We start from the raw sequence: 15,596 nt of genomic DNA on the forward strand, positions 1-15,596 counted from the left end.
TATATATATATATATATATATATATTTTTAAATGATATATATTATTATATATATATTATATCTTATGACAATAAGCCCTAATTATGTAAGTATGCAATGTTCGATTTTTTTTTTTTTTCTTTTTGTGAATAGAAAGCCCTTCAGAAGGGCAGGGAAAAGCCCTGTAACTTACCTTAAAGCCATTCCCTAAAATGGTAGACAGAGCTACAGACCTATGAGAGCCTTACCCAGTTAGCTAGCATCCAATGACCAGCACTACTTCTGCACTTAATAGAAGGACAGGTAATGTTTGTTGCGCTGTTTCATACACAGCACACTCATTTGTTTTCAATTTGTCAGTTGCCACAAGACAGCTTACCAACATGTAAATAATAACCTAATACTCCTGTGTGCTTTAGACTATAGTGCACACTATAGACCCACTTGTACCCTAAACTCATCACATTAAAAAAGGAAGCAAAACTAACATATTCATTACTTAGCAGAAATAAGAGGAACCTTATAGACCTTCCACAGACCATTTTATTATTAATTACAGTGTCACTTGATAATTTTTTTACATCTGTGACAAAATAACGCTATCCTTCCCATGAAGGCAGTAGACCAATTTAGTGCAGTTTTATATTGTTTCAGTATCTAATACATCACATACAGCAGACACATTTGAACATCTTTGAACATACAAAAATGACTTTGGTGTTTAGGATGATTGTTGATTTGACTGGTTGTTGTTACCAATATTATTTCCAATGAGAGAAACATCTAATCACTCATCCAATTGACTTCTTCATTTTCAGCTGACAGAAGGTTTTCCCAGTCTTATAAATAGTACGGTTACATGATGACAGAAACTAGCAGCATTGCCTAAAGCCACAAGCTCAGTTTCATGATCATTAACATGCAGATTGTCGTGAGCACTGATCAACAGCCATGAGATCTATTCACAGAAAGTCAGGAATTGTTGCAATCATCACAGCATTGTAAGATGATGACAGATGTACTCTTAGAAATGCTGGTTTCGGGGGGGGGTCAAAGAGGCCATTTAGGAACAACTGAGGGGAAAGTGACCTAAGGCTACGTTCACACTGCAGGCGGAGCGCATCAAATCTGACTTTTTGACCCTATGAGAGCCATATCCAATCATGGTTTGACAGTGTGAACACCACAAATCTGATATTTTCAAATCCAAACCCACTGAATCCAACACATATCTGATGTTTTAGAAAGCGACTGCTGTTTGAACGGTCATGTTGCATTAAATCCGTCTTTTGCGTCACTGACACAAGACAGACGCCAATTATCAGCGCCCGAGAAGACATCATGAATGCCTCCTGGCCATCCAGTACAACTGTTGGGAAGACAATGTTGGAGAAACGTGAACATTTTATTTGTACTGTATAATCTGCAGATTCTGACAGAAATCTGCAACTATCCTTTGAAGTACCGCTCTTTCTAAAACAGCAATAAGGATCATTATTAGGCCATGTGCAGATAACAAAATAACTCTGGGAAACGTAAAGTCTGAAACAAGTCTTTATATTAAGGGCCATCAGTCAAACACTGTTTGGTCTGGGTCTACACAGAGCACGTTGTGTGTGACGTCTTCTTTTGCACATGTGGGCCGCTTTGAGGGTTCATAGAGCGCATTTGCTGTCACATTTTATTTGTAGTGTGAACAAGCAGACAAAAAATCAGATTTGATCAAAAAATCTGAATTGAGCATTAAGACCTGCAGTGTGAATGTAGCCTAAGACTGTCTTTCATTGTCTTACAGTTCTGTGATTACAGCCATCCCCCAACACTCTGCAAATGTTCCTTCACTATTTAGCCTCTCCCCAGTCAAAGCAGCAGGCAGATTTCATCCAAACTCCTCTACTCAAATTAAATGCAAACAGCATGCACAACACATATTGACCATGATTCCTGTAAGTGATCAGACCTAGTTAGTGCATTTAAAAAAAATTACATTTATTTTATTTTATTTTTTAAAAACCTGATTCATTTTCAGAGGAGAGGAGTTTCTCTTTGGTGCTGTTTACATGTTTGCCTCATCATCACCTACTACACAATGGAACAACAGGGGGAAAAAGGAAACTTTCCCCAGGCTGGAATCACTTTGATCTCATAATGCCAAATAAGGTATATGTTCTGTACATGTATATGTTCTAAAACTCAAACTTAACTGATGATGAGGCGTTTATTAAGGCAGACAGAACAGTACAAAATAAAAGGGCAAAATAAAAGGGCAAACTAAGCAATAACCTAAACTGGGTAAACTAGAAAGGAAACACAAACTATGAAAAACCCTGGCAAACAGAAAAACAAACAAAACTCTAAACATGGCATGAAGAAGAGGATATATGAAAACCTGAACGCAGGACATGTAAAACTAAACACGATGAACACAGGAACACAAGATCTCTTCAAAATAAAACAGGAAACATAAGTCGCAGACATGACAACCTGAACTTGACAACGTAAGACACAGACATGAAACACATGAAGGGCATGGGAGACTTAACAGGGGTGGAAGACACAAGGGGAATCTAATAACAAACAACTATAACAACCTAGGCATGATAAAAAAAAATGAACTTAGAAAACCTGAAGGGCTTAAACATAAACCATAAACTAAAACTCAAGACGCTGGGTCAAAAGGCCCAGGATCGTGACAGGATCATGTATGTAAATTACCTAATGCAGGGCTCTAGACTAAGCTTTTGCCACGGTTGCACTGGCTAACTTTAAAAAGTTAGGCGCACCGGCACAAAAGTTAGGCACACTCAAATTTTTCAACCACATCGCTTAACACCGTTTTACATGTGAGAGGATAGTGACAATATTGATTTGTAAATGATTAACTAACAATCTTGCACTCTTTGGCAATATTGTAGAAAATGTTAAACTTAATCGTCATCTCGGCCTCCTCTGACGACCTGTTTGCTGTTGCCTGCTGCTGAAAGGCAGTGGGGAGAGGGGACACTTGGGCAGTGCATTTATTGCAGCATATAATGTGTTTTCTGGATACACTGTGCTTTTTCAGCATTCAAAGATTGATGGCATCGTGTCAGAGCACTGGCTATGAATTTCAGACTGATCAGGCCTTAACTTAACAAAAAAGTTATCAATAGTTCTTTTTTTTTATCTTTTCTTATTACCCACAGCTACATCCTCTTCTGTCGGGCCTAGGCTACTCACTAGGGCTGGGTATCATCACTGATTTCTATAATCCATTCGATTTCGGTTCTTAACCTCTTAAGCCGCAAGCCTAACTGATCTCCTGCCTTTTGCCCCCGTATCAGCGGGCATTGGGGCTTAAGAGGTTAAAGTTCCTGATTCCATTCAGTTTTGCCTCAGACAGTCAGAAATATTAAAATTCTGATCATTTATCAGTACTGATACATGTGAGACTTCATCAGAATTGTAAAGATCACAGCAGATGCCTTTGTGTCAAAGTAACGTAGAATAAAACACAGAAAAACATGAAGGAGATTTTCCTGGCCTGGCTTTTTATAGCAGATAACCTTAAAAATATTCTGCAATTTTGCATAATTTTCAAAAGTTAAAATTTCTTCTGTATTGAACAGCAGAAATTAGGCTTTCTTGTCAGAGGTCATTTAAGTAAAAGAAAAGAAAAAAGGAAAAAGACAGTGTCCGACAGAGCTGTAAACAATGGTAGACTGGTGGGAGAAAGAGAAAGTTGATTCTGATGCGTTGGGTCCGCGCTCTGTATTATGTCTTTGTGCGGAATCAGTTTACCTGCTCTAATCTGAGAATCTGGCGTTTCTGGCAACATACATTTATATTTAAAAGTCGATTCAGGATATCACTTTATTCAAGCTACTCACCTCTCTCTATCCACCTGCACTTTCAACAGGACCACGGCCAATCAGAGAGGTCCCGCCCCTGACTATCTCTCATTGGTTTAGTCCACGATAGGGGCATAATGTGTGTCTGTTGTTGACCACACGAGACTTGCAGAGATTTTTTTGTTGAGATGTAAACTTATTTTATAACATCATATTTTGATAAAGGATTTTCGCTTCAGGAAGTGGACAATATTTACATATGTATTTTTTGTCACTGGGAAAAAGATATTCCAATCTCAAAGACGCTGAATACATGTCTTCAACAAATGCCCAAATAAAAGACAGAAAGCATGATTAAAAACAAACAGTTTAAGAGTGCTGAAATAAAATTTAGCATAAAATGCAGTTACAAGTGGGTTGATAATTTTTGTTTAGAGCGTGATCTAATTTCACATTTACCTAGAAAAAAGTGAAAATTTAAAAGACCCGGACTACTTTTCTTACATCTTTTTTTTCTATTAGTTTCCACAGAATCCAAATGTTAAAAACACACAGAGCTTCACCAGATGAAAGCTGAAACTTGGTGTTGGCCTAAGTTGCTGAACCTCTCATTTCAACCATCAAAACAGAGTTTTCTGGGAATTCTGCTTGTAGGGCAGCAGAGGCTTCAGCTTTTTCATTTTTCTTTTTCTTCCAAGTAAAGTAGATGGAAATCCCAATTAGTAAGACAATTACCACAACTGCTCTCAAACCACATATAGGCAAGGAAATATCTGTACAGAGACACAAAAAACACAAGCAAAGTTAAAGATGTGACAAGAGTGTTATCTGTTATGTACTGTGGTTCATATCAGGTTAAATCAACTTTTTGCTGACTCCTTATTTACAAAGACTCACCACACCAGGTAGTGGTATGTATTTGATTTGTAAGATTTTTTATCATTCCAGATGCCCTTCCTAAAACAACCCTAAAGGAGTTTTGTTTCCTCTCAGGAGCCAAAGGTCTTTTTGGTCATTAGAAAAATGTGCAAACTATTACACTAATCAGCCACTACCATTGTTCACATTAGTTAAATCCTTTTCTACCACATCAGTTGTGAAAGAGGTATTGTCCTCATCCTGCAAGGTGGGCTGCACAAATTAATGCGATTATATGAGAACGGTGAAACAGATAACATAGGTGCGGCTACTGGGAGGATGAGGGGTTCTGGTGGTTGCCAGTATGTTTTATTATTTGGGATCTTGAAGATTTGCAGACACACAGTCTGTTGCTAGTTTAAGACAGTCTGTTTATGGCTGCAGGTGCAACACAATAAATTACACATAATATAATCATTAAGTTTTTCTCACTCACCACAAGTACATTTGCTCTGTTCTTTGTAGACTTCACTGACACTGTTCCTGACTGAGCAGACCAGATGTCCTGAGACGTGTTGTTTCAGAGTGATGTTGTTACTCTTATTATTTCCAGAAGAGAGCTCAGCATCTGTCAGTGTGCGTCCATCCAGAGTCCAGCTGTACTGAGGACTGTCCCCTCCCTCAGAGGAGCAGGACACCCTCATCTGTCCGAGGAATAGACACTCAGAGACGATCAGGACAGAGGTCACAGGAGCTGAGAGAAACACACAAATATAACTTTTGATACATCAAATGATACACTTTCATGCACTATGCACCTCAGCACTTGATGCCCCTACTGTGTGACTTCACATTGTCTGCCACTTAGTACTGAGTTTCTGTAGTTCCTGAAATCTTCCGCTCTCTTACAGTTGATTATGGAATATGTGGGAGGGAAGAAATATCTCAAAATAACTTGCTGCAAAGGTAGCATCCATGTTACACTAACATACACAACTTCAGTGTAATCTTTAGTACACTTGAGTACACATGTTCGCAAATGTTTGTAGAGGCAGACTGCATGGGTTTCACACATCTGTGGCAATGGAAGTGAAAACATCTGAATTTTAAGATTAAGAGATGTGGCCCAATACTTTGGTGTATGAAGTGCACATCATGTAGATTATATTTATTTCATGCACAAAATATATGCATCTTAAATTATGTGCTCTATATTATAAAGATTACCAAAACAATATTGCATATACATGAATTAAAGGCTGCATTTCCCAACATTTACCTTGAATGAACAACTGTAAAGTCCTCTGGCCTAATGATCTTCCATCTGAATCAAAGGGTTGAAGGGAGTAATTACCACTATCATTCCTGCTCAGGTTATTGATCCTAAATTTTCCATTACTGGGAAAAAATAGAGATCTATGTGCTATAGTATTATGAAGAAACCTGTTCTTTCTGACATCTAGTATTCTTAATGAATTCTTGAACAGGCCGTATCTAGGTATTTCTGCAGTGGTGTCAATCAGCTGGATGTCCACAGTTCCTCCCAAAGCTCCATAACACTGAGCTCCATCCTGTCTGCCATCACAGTAAGTTTCCACACCTGCAAAATTTGAAACATTAAAAAGAAAAACATTTGTGATTCATTAGTTTCTAGCAAACAAATCACAATAAAAATTACATTAAAATTGTCAGCAATCCAAAATTTACTGATGTGAGGACTTCTACTTGTTAAAAATATTTTTACCATGTTTAAACCTAATTATGTTTTGGATAACCCAGTGCTTTGATTGATTGGTATCACATAAGTTATAGTAGCACCACTACTGTAAATCTGTCAGCTCTTACTATTTTACTCAGAGTAGGTAGCAGTTTTGCAAATTGTAGGTAATAGAGGCTGAAGAACAAAATGCTGCATCCATAATTTCAAAGTTATCACACGAATGTGTCCAACATTTATTAATATATTAATAATTAAGAAACACAGGTAGATACATTCTCCACATTTTAGACGAATGCAAACACTACATTCTTTTCATGAAAAAAAAGAAATGGGTGTTCATCAAACAGAAAAAGGAAGATATATTTCAGAAAAAAGAATTCTCAAACAAGCAGGATGGAGATGTTTATTTCTGAAGGTAGCATTAAAATTGAAAGAGGAATGCAACCGAAACATTGTTCAGCATATCTGTAGTCACCGCATGAGTTAAATAACTTAAGATGTGGATTCATAGTTACAGCCAAGCAAAAAGTTGAGACAGTTTCTTGAAAATTAGGCAGTCCATCAAAGTGAAAAATAAGCTTGATGTCTCTGATAAGGAGGGAAGAATAAAGTCCTCTAAAATGTCAGAACTCACTTAAACACACTGCAACAAGACTGCCAAGGTGCATAGTGATCTAAGATTTTACCACTGTTACTTAAACTGATAAAAAGACAAAAAAGGAACTGAAGCTCTTCTCAAATTGCCACGTACTGCAATTGAAGCCAATAGATTCTTACATTAATTTATTAAAAGAAATCAAAGTACACATATATTAGCTTTTAAATTCTCTGATGATGATGTCAGATATTTTGTAAGGGTTAAAAAATAGATTCACTTGTTGGTTTAATAAACAAAGTCCTGTTGGTTTCATACTGACACCTGTGTCCTAAAGATTGAGGTGCAGTTGATAAAAATGAAGCCTATGCGTAAAAACAAATACTTCATGAATGAATGTACAGAGTGACCGTAATGAACAAAGTCATGATTATTATTTTTAAATCAAAAATGTTCTCACTCACCACAGGTAGATATCCTCTCCTCTTTGTAGACATAACTGACATTGTTCCTGACTGAGCAGGTCAGACGTCCTGAGACGTGCTGTTTCAGAATAATGTTTTTACTCTCATTGTTTCCAGAAAGGAGCTCAGCATCTGTCAGTGTGCGTCCATCCAGAGTCCAGCTGTACTGAGGACTGTCCCCTCCCTCAGAGGAGCAAGACACCCTCATCTCTCCCTGGGACAGACACGCAGAGACCAGCAGGACAGAAGACACAGGAGCTGAGAGAAACACGCACAGATGACTTTTGATAATATAATGAGATGCACTTTCATGCACTATGCTTCCTTCTGTGTAACTTTACATGGTCTGTAACTTAATGGCTGATTTTCCATAGTTCCTAAATTCGTCCGCTCTGCAATAATATCACTTTACATCAATTAAAGGCTGCATTTCCCAACATTTACCTTGAATGAACAGCTGTAAAGTCTGCACGCCTGATGATGTTCCATCTGAATCAAAGGTTCGAAGGGTATATAAACCACTGTCTGTCCTGCTCAGATTATTGATCCTAAATGTTCCATTACTGGGAAAATAAGCTCTCTCTCCTATGGTATTAGAAACAACCTCATTCTTTCTCACATCTAGTATTTTTATTGAGTTCTTCAACAAGTAGTATCTATATATTTCTGAGGTGCTCCCCATCAGATGAATGTCCACAGTTCCTCCCAAAGCTCTATAACACTGAACTCCATCCAGTCTGTCAAGACAGTAAGTTTCCACACCTGCCAATTTTGAAACATTAAAAAGACAAACATTTGTGATTCGTTAGTTTCTGGCAAATAAATCACAACAAAAATTAAATTATGAGGACTTTTACTTGTTAAAAAGTATTTTAGTATTACCATGTTTATACCTAATTGATCCTAACCAATCATCACGATTAACGCGATTAAAATTCTTCTCGCACTCATCCCGTCTGGAGCGTAGAAAGAACAGCCTTCGTACAAACTGCTTGAAATGCGTTGACAGAGACATTCCAGGGATTTTGAGTCAGTCTGAGCTCCAGGTGAGTTAAATGTTAATCGCGTTAGTCGCGATGATGGCGTTACCGTGCTTAATCAAAGTACACATATTGGAACTTTGTGTAAGTATTTGTCCTGCTTTAACATCCCTGAGTATGATGTCAGATATTTTGTACAGGTTAAAAAACATATTAAGCGATAAGTGCCACATTTAAGAAGAACAGCTCACCATGAGACAGTCCCAGAAGAATCACCATCAATCCCAGCACAGCTTTCATGTCTCCTCACTGTTCAGTGTGTGTTGACACAGAGTATGTTAAAAAATGACATGCAAATATGTCCAGCAGTTAACAGTCAGAAATGGGTCCTGCTACTGATCTGTCTGTTTTAAAAAGCTCATCACATTAAAAAAGGAAGCGAAACCAACATACTTAAAGAACCAACAGAAAGACTGTTCTTGCTCTGTGTGTGAATATGTGAAAAAGGAAGTACAACTAGCATTTTCATTACTTAGCAGAATTTATTTTTTATTGTTATTATTACTCACACTGTCAATTGACTATTTTTACATCTGTAACAAACTAACACTATCCTGCCCATCACTCAGATCTACCTCAATTTCATGTATTTTAATGCAATTCAACAGCAGCCCCATTTATATTTCATCTTAAGTAATTTTGGTTCTGATCCAAAGTATATGATGTGCACATCTATGAAGAAAAAAGAAACACTTTCAAGCAACTTAAAGAAGTCCAGACGCTTTTCTTTGCAAGCTCCTTTGACTAAAAGACAGGAAGCGATTAGAACAGAGCTAAAGAGAGAGAAAAGAGAGAAGTTGTTTTTCAGTTTAGAGCAGTGATGTGCGGATCGATGCCCCGGGTCCCAGCCCAGAGACGGAGCGCCCCCAGAACCTCACGCCCATCCCGGACCCACCCAGGGCCAGCCAGGCTACCAGGTCAGTAACCCACGTCCGTCAGCACAGACCCTCCCCTAGCCCCGCTGCACGCAGCCGCGAGGAAACAGTCACCTGAGAGCCAACAGAGCCCCTAACCGGACATGACCGCTACCCCGGGTTGAGCCCCCCAAGGAAGATGCCTCCGGGGAACCCCCCGACGCCCTAAGCCTGTCCCTACCCCCACACCAATCACAACAGTGAAGGCGGGACCAAACTATGACCCCCCACCCCCACTAGGTGATGGAGCTGATCAAAGGAGCCCAGAGCAATTGATCTGATGTGGTGGCAGAGGCTGTATCAAGACTAATGTAATCTAATAGATAATTTCTATATTGGTTAGAATTAAGATTATTTTTATTTTTCCAGTTCATGAGGACTGTTTTCTTGGCTATGCATAGGGCAGTGAAAACCATATGGGCTATATTCTTTTCTGAAGTGACATTATCTAAGCTGCCCAACAAACACACTAAGGGGGAAGTTGGAATGTTACATTTCAGACACTTTGATAAGTCTTCACATATCTCGCGCCAAAACTTCTGAACTGGTGGACAGAACCAAAGAGCGTGGATATAATTGTCCGGTGAATTGGTTTGGCAGTGTGAGCAGTTGTTGGTAGACGTAAAGCCCATCTTGAACATCCGATGACCTGTATAGTGCACTCTATGTAATATTTTGTATTGAATTAATTGAAGACTGGGATTTCTAATTAGATGAAAGGTTTTTAAGCAAATCTGAGACCAGAAGTTTTGGTCTAAGTTAACTGATAAATCCGCTTCCCATTTTGCAATAGGAAGTGATATTGATTCATCTGTTTTAGAAAGCATTCTGTATATTTTGGATAGTAATTTGGGGGTTTTAAGAGTAAGAAATTGAACCACACTTGGTGGTGTTTGTAGTTCAACTTGACCCGGTTTAAATTTCTTTTTTACTATGGATTTAATTTGTTGATATTCTAAAAATCTTTTCTTGTTGATCCCATATTGTGTAACTAGTCTGTCAAATGAAATAAATTCTGTTCCTTCTAGTATATGTTCTAAATATTTGATTCCTTTACCACTCCAATCTGAAAAGTTTATCATATTATTGTTTTGTAATATGTCAGGGTTGTTCCAGATAGGTGTACGTTTGCATGGGATTAATGAAGACGCCGTCAATTTTAGAAACTCCCACCATGCTGTCAGAGAAGAGCTGATGTTGATGCTTTTAAAGCATTCATGTCGTTGGATGTTTGAGCTGATAAATGGTAGGTCTGAGATCTCTAGATTATTGCAAAGTGCTTGTTCTACATCTAGCCAAGGTTCATCTAAGAGGGTATGTTTTAGCCATCCTGAGATAAACTGAAGCCTGTTGGCTAAGAAGTAGTGCTGAAAGTTAGGTAGTTCTAATCCTCCTTTATCCTTGGTCTTTTGTAGTGTTTTTAAGCTTATACGTGGGGGTTTATTTTTCCAAAGGAATTTGGACATACATGAATCTAGAGATCTGAACCAATCTTGTGGCGGTTTAGTTGGGATCATTGAGAATAAATAATTTATTTTTGGTAAGACCATCATTTTTATAGCGGCAACCCTTCCCATGAGTGATATGGGTAGACATTTCCATCTAGCCAGATCTTCTACTAGAGAGAGAAAAAATGTGTGGCGAGATGCTCCCTGAGTCTGACTATGTGTATGCATATTTACTAATATGAGTAGGCTTGGCTTAAGTGTGTGTATCCTAAACGACTGTGTGCGCTGTCTGACTGATGTAAATGTGCTGCCGTTGAGCGCATGGTGCGTATGTGTCGAAATAAAGGATGTTTGTGGATGAGTGTCGAAGCAGGTGATCGAGGCAGTGAAAGGAATAAAGAAAGAAACCAAGGACAGGGGTGAGCAGCATAAAACCAAGAGGGGGAAAAGAGCGTAAATATAAGAAATCTGGTTTAACTGTTGATTCAGAAATCTATAAATACCATGTACTTCAGTATAAAGACTCCATTAACAAGGCCAAACAAAGCTTCTACTCTGGTATTATCAGTTCTTATGAGGGTAATGCTAGGACTCTGTTTTCAGTTTTCAACAAACTAATTCAACCCCCCAACGCTTTACCACCGCACTTCTATTCCTCTGAAACATGCAACTCCTTGATGCTGTTCTGGACTACGAAAATCGATAACATCCACCAGCAACTCAGATCAAATGTTGTGTCTACGCCCTCTCCAGAACCTTTTCTCCTTTTTGAGCCGTTTTCCACTTTTCATCTTCCTGATTTATCTGATATTTCCGAGTTAATATGTAAATCAAAACCTGCCACATGTCATCTTGACCCCATGCCCACGGGGCTTGTGAAATCCTGCCTCTCTTCTTTACTCCCACTCATCTGTGCTATCATTCACTCTTCTCTCACCACCGGTATCGTTCCCTCCTTATTGAAGACTGCTCTAGTCACTCCTATACTGAAAAAACCTTCTTTAGATCCTAACAACTTTAACAACCTCCGTCCGATTTCCAATCTACCCTTCATTTCTAAGATACTCGAAAAAGTGGTTGCAGCTCAACTTCATTTACACCTGGTTAATAATAACATCTATGAGAGATTTCAATCTGGTTTTCGCTCATGTCACAGTACCGAAACTGCTCTACTTAAAGTCACTAACGATCTTCTAATCGGAGCTGACTCTGGTCTTCTCACCATTCTCGTCCTTTTAGATCTGAGCTCAGCCTTCGACACCATTTCTCACTCTGTCCTTCTAAGCAGACTTTCCTCTCTCGGCATCTCTGACACACCCCTCGCCTGGTTTCAATCATATCTCCTCGACCGTTCCCAGTTTATTCAACTAAGATCATTCCGCTCTCGTCTATTCCCCGTCACCTCTGGTGTACCCCAAGGCTCAGTTTTAGGCCCTCTTCTCTTTATAATATACATCCTCCCTCTAGGTACCATCTTCCGCAAATTTGATCTTCAGTTTCACTGTTTTGCTGATGACACCCAGTTATATCTCTCTTGCAAACCTGATTCCTCCCTCCCACCTTCTTCCCTTACAGAATGTCTATCCGAGTTAAAATCCTGGTTTACCTCTAATTTTCTAAAGCTCAATGAGGATAAAACTGAGATCCTCCTTATTGGCACCAAATCCAACCTTTTGAAGGCGAACCATTTCTCACTCACCATCGATAACTCCACAGTTTTCCCTTCTCCTCAGGTTAAGAGCCTTGGTGTCATCCTAGACAGTACACTTTCTTATAAATCACACATCAATAATCTCACCCGTTCTGCCTACTTCCATCTACGTAACATTAACAGATTGCTTCCTTCTCTTTCCACCCAGTCTACGTCCATTCTTGTACATAGTCTTGTTACCTCCCGTATTGACTACTGCAATTCTCTTTTGCATGGTCTCCCCCAAAAATCCCTCCATAAGCTTCAACTGGTTCAGAACTCTGCTGCTCGCATTATCACCAGAACCCCCTCCTACCAGCACATCACCCCTGTTCTTCAGGAACTTCACTGGCTCCCTGTGAAATTCCGGATAATTTTCAAACTTCTTCTGCTCACCTTCAAGGCCCTTCATAACCTCGCTCCTTCTTACCTTTCTGACCTGTTAACCACCACTTGTTCTGCCCGTTCACTTCGTTCTTCTTCTTCTGTCCAGCTTACTGTACCTTCCTTCCGCCTCACCACCATGGGAAGCAGAGCTTTCAGCTGCTCTGCTCCCAGGCTGTGGAATTCTCTGCCCCCTGAAATAAGAAATATTGGTTCTCTCCCCCAGTTTAAATCCCAACTCAAAACTCATCTGTTCAAATCTGCATATTCACTGTGAATCCACTGTTTGTTCATTTTATCTTGTGCTTTATTTTATTGTTCTTATTCTGCCATTGTTTTACTAAGTGTTTTATCCTATTGTAAAGTGTCCTTGGGTGACTTGAAAGGCGCTCATAAATAAAATTATTATTATTATTATTATTATAAAAACAAGAGGGGGAAAAGAGAAAAAAAACAAGAAAAAAACAAAACAAAACGTAAACATTCCAATTAAATCACTGACGGAGAGTGACGGTGTTAATTCTGCTATGAAATCACACTTTAAGATGCGATTTGATGCTGGTAAGTTAAACAGATGTTAATGCAAGTTAGTGTGAGTGGATAGGGAAAGGGTGTAGCTGATTCTTATCTGGTGTGAGGTTAATACAGCCACGGAGTGATGTTGGGGTCGCGGTGGAGCTGTCCGTCCACGTACAGCCGGTCCACAGCGATGACAGCGCGGGAGCCCTTCTGGATGAAGCCGCGTCGGATTGGGAAGAGGACCCTGCGTCGTTCCAAGATCTCTTTGGGGAACTGGTCGTTCACGCTGAAGTCCGTTCCTTTTAATTCCCTGCCGCGGCTTTTCACATGTTGCTTTTGTTTGAAGTGGCCGAATTTGGCCACGATAGGACGTGGTCTCCCGGCCGTAGCCCGAATGGGGCCGAGGCGATGTACCCGATCGAAGACGATGTTCTTCACCGTGTCCTCCGGCAGCTTCAGGTGGGTTTTGATGAAGCTTTTTACCGTGGTCTCCGTGTCCTCTCCAGCGGCTTCTGGAATACCAGATTATCACGCATGCTACGAGCTTGTAGATCGATAACTGTTTCTTTTATTTTTTTATTTTCTCTATTGAGCTGGGTAACATTATCTGTGAGACATTTCACCGACTCCCTTAGCGTGGCATTTTCAGCAGCAAGCGTTTCCACCTGCTGCTGGCTGTACTCCAGGGATTCTCGCAAGCATTTAAATTCTCGGTGAAGAATCTCCACCAAGGACAGCCTTGCGTCGAAACTGGACAATCGCTTGTCGATTGACTCCAGTATGTCGGCAATATCTTTGCCGGCTGGCGATGTTGAGCCGGGGGAATCTGCCGGGCGTTGTCTTTTCGACGACGGCGTCTCAGGTTTGGCCGGGGAAGCTGCACACTGGGTCTTCTTCATCACGAGATCCTGAAAGCACTGATCAATGTACAGGGAGTGCAGAATTATTAGGCAAATGAGTATTTTGTCCACATCATCCTCTTCATGCATGTTGTCTTACTCCAAGCTGTATAGGCTCGAAAGCCTACTACCAATTAAGCATATTAGGTGATGTGCATCTCTGTAATGAGAAGGGGTGTGGTCTAATGACATCAACACCCTATATCAGGTGTGCATAATTATTAGGCAGCGTCCTTTCCTTTGGCAAAATGGGTCAAAAGAAGGACTTGACAGGCTCAGAAAAGTCAAAAATAGTGAGATATCTTGCAGAGGGATGCAGCAGTCTCAAAATTGCAAAGCTTCTGAAGCGTGATCATCGAACAATCAAGCGTTTCATTTAAAATAGTCAACAGGGTCGCAAGAAGCGTGTGGAAAAACCAAGGCGCAAAATAACTGCCCATGAACTGAGAAAAGTCAAGCGTGCAGCTGCCAAGATGCCACTTGCCACCAGTTTGGCCATATTTCAGAGCTGCAACATCACTGGAGTGCCCAAAAGCACAAGGTGTGCAATACTCAGAGACATGGCCAAGGTAAGAAAGGCTGAAAGACGACCACCACTGAACAAGACACACAAGCTGAAACGTCAAGACTGGGCCAAGAAATATCTCAAGACTGGTTTTTCTAAGGTTTTATGGACTGATGAAATGAGAGTGAGTCTTGATGGGCCAGATGGATGGGCCCGTGGCTGGATTGGTAAAGGGCAGAGAGCTCCAGTCCGACTCAGACGCCAGCAAGGTGGAGGTGGAGTACTGGTTTGGGCTGGTATCATCAAAGATGAGCTTGTGGGGCCTTTTCGGGTTGAGGATGGAGTCAAGCTCAACTCCCAGTCCTACTGCCAGTTTCTGGAAGACACCTTCTTCAAGCAGTGGTACAGGAAGAAGTCTGCATCCTTCAAGAAAAACATGATTTTCATGCAGGACAATGCTCCATCACACGCGTCCAAGTACTCCACAGCGTGGCTGGCAAGAAAGGGTATAAAAGAAGAAAAACTAATGACATGGCCTCCTTGTTCACCTGATCTGAACCCCATTGAGAACCTGTGGTCCATCATCAAATGTGAGATTTACAAGGAGGGAAAACAGTACACCTCTCTGAACAGTGTCTGGGAGGCTGTGGTTGCTGCTGCACGCAATGTTGATGGTGAACAGATCAAAACACTGACAGGATCCATGGATGGCAGGCTTTTGAGTGTCCTTGCAAAGAAAGGTGGCTATATT

At 40.2% G+C, this 15,596-nt stretch overlaps 1 protein-coding gene across 1 annotated transcript; it reads right to left on the bottom strand.

Annotated features, from left to right (window-relative positions):
- Positions 1-3,455: 3,455 nt before the first annotated feature.
- Positions 3,456-8,846, bottom strand: LOC102311383 (peroxidasin homolog). The gene is made up of 6 exons (XM_005952589.2): positions 8,678-8,846; positions 7,891-8,208; positions 7,447-7,704; positions 5,947-6,267; positions 5,164-5,421; positions 3,456-4,582 (listed from the first exon to the last, which is right to left on the bottom strand). Exons 1-6 carry the CDS (start codon positions 8,724-8,726, stop codon positions 4,401-4,403), a joined length of 1,386 nt encoding a protein of 461 aa, XP_005952651.1. The 5' UTR covers positions 8,727-8,846; the 3' UTR covers positions 3,456-4,400.
- Positions 8,847-15,596: the final 6,750 nt, after the last annotated feature.

Source organism: Haplochromis burtoni, unplaced genomic scaffold, assembly GCF_018398535.1.
Source record: "Haplochromis burtoni strain Fernald_Lab_line unplaced genomic scaffold, NCSU_Asbu1 Contig_1709, whole genome shotgun sequence".
Classification (NCBI taxonomy): Eukaryota; Metazoa; Chordata; class Actinopteri; order Cichliformes; family Cichlidae; genus Haplochromis; species Haplochromis burtoni.

Bases quoted from the DNA above. Each gene is read 5' to 3' on its own strand.
- LOC102311383 (XM_005952589.2), bottom strand. From the start codon at position 8,726: ATGAAAGCTGTGCTGGGATTGATGGTGATTCTTCTGGGACTGTCTCAT. The intron at 8,209-8,677 runs GTGAGCTGTTCT...CAAAATTGGCAG, and splicing joins TCTTCTGGGACTGTCTCATG to GTGTGGAAACTTACTGTCTT. The intron at 7,705-7,890 runs GTAAATGTTGGG...TGTTTCTCTCAG, and splicing joins TTTACAGCTGTTCATTCAAG to CTCCTGTGTCTTCTGTCCTG.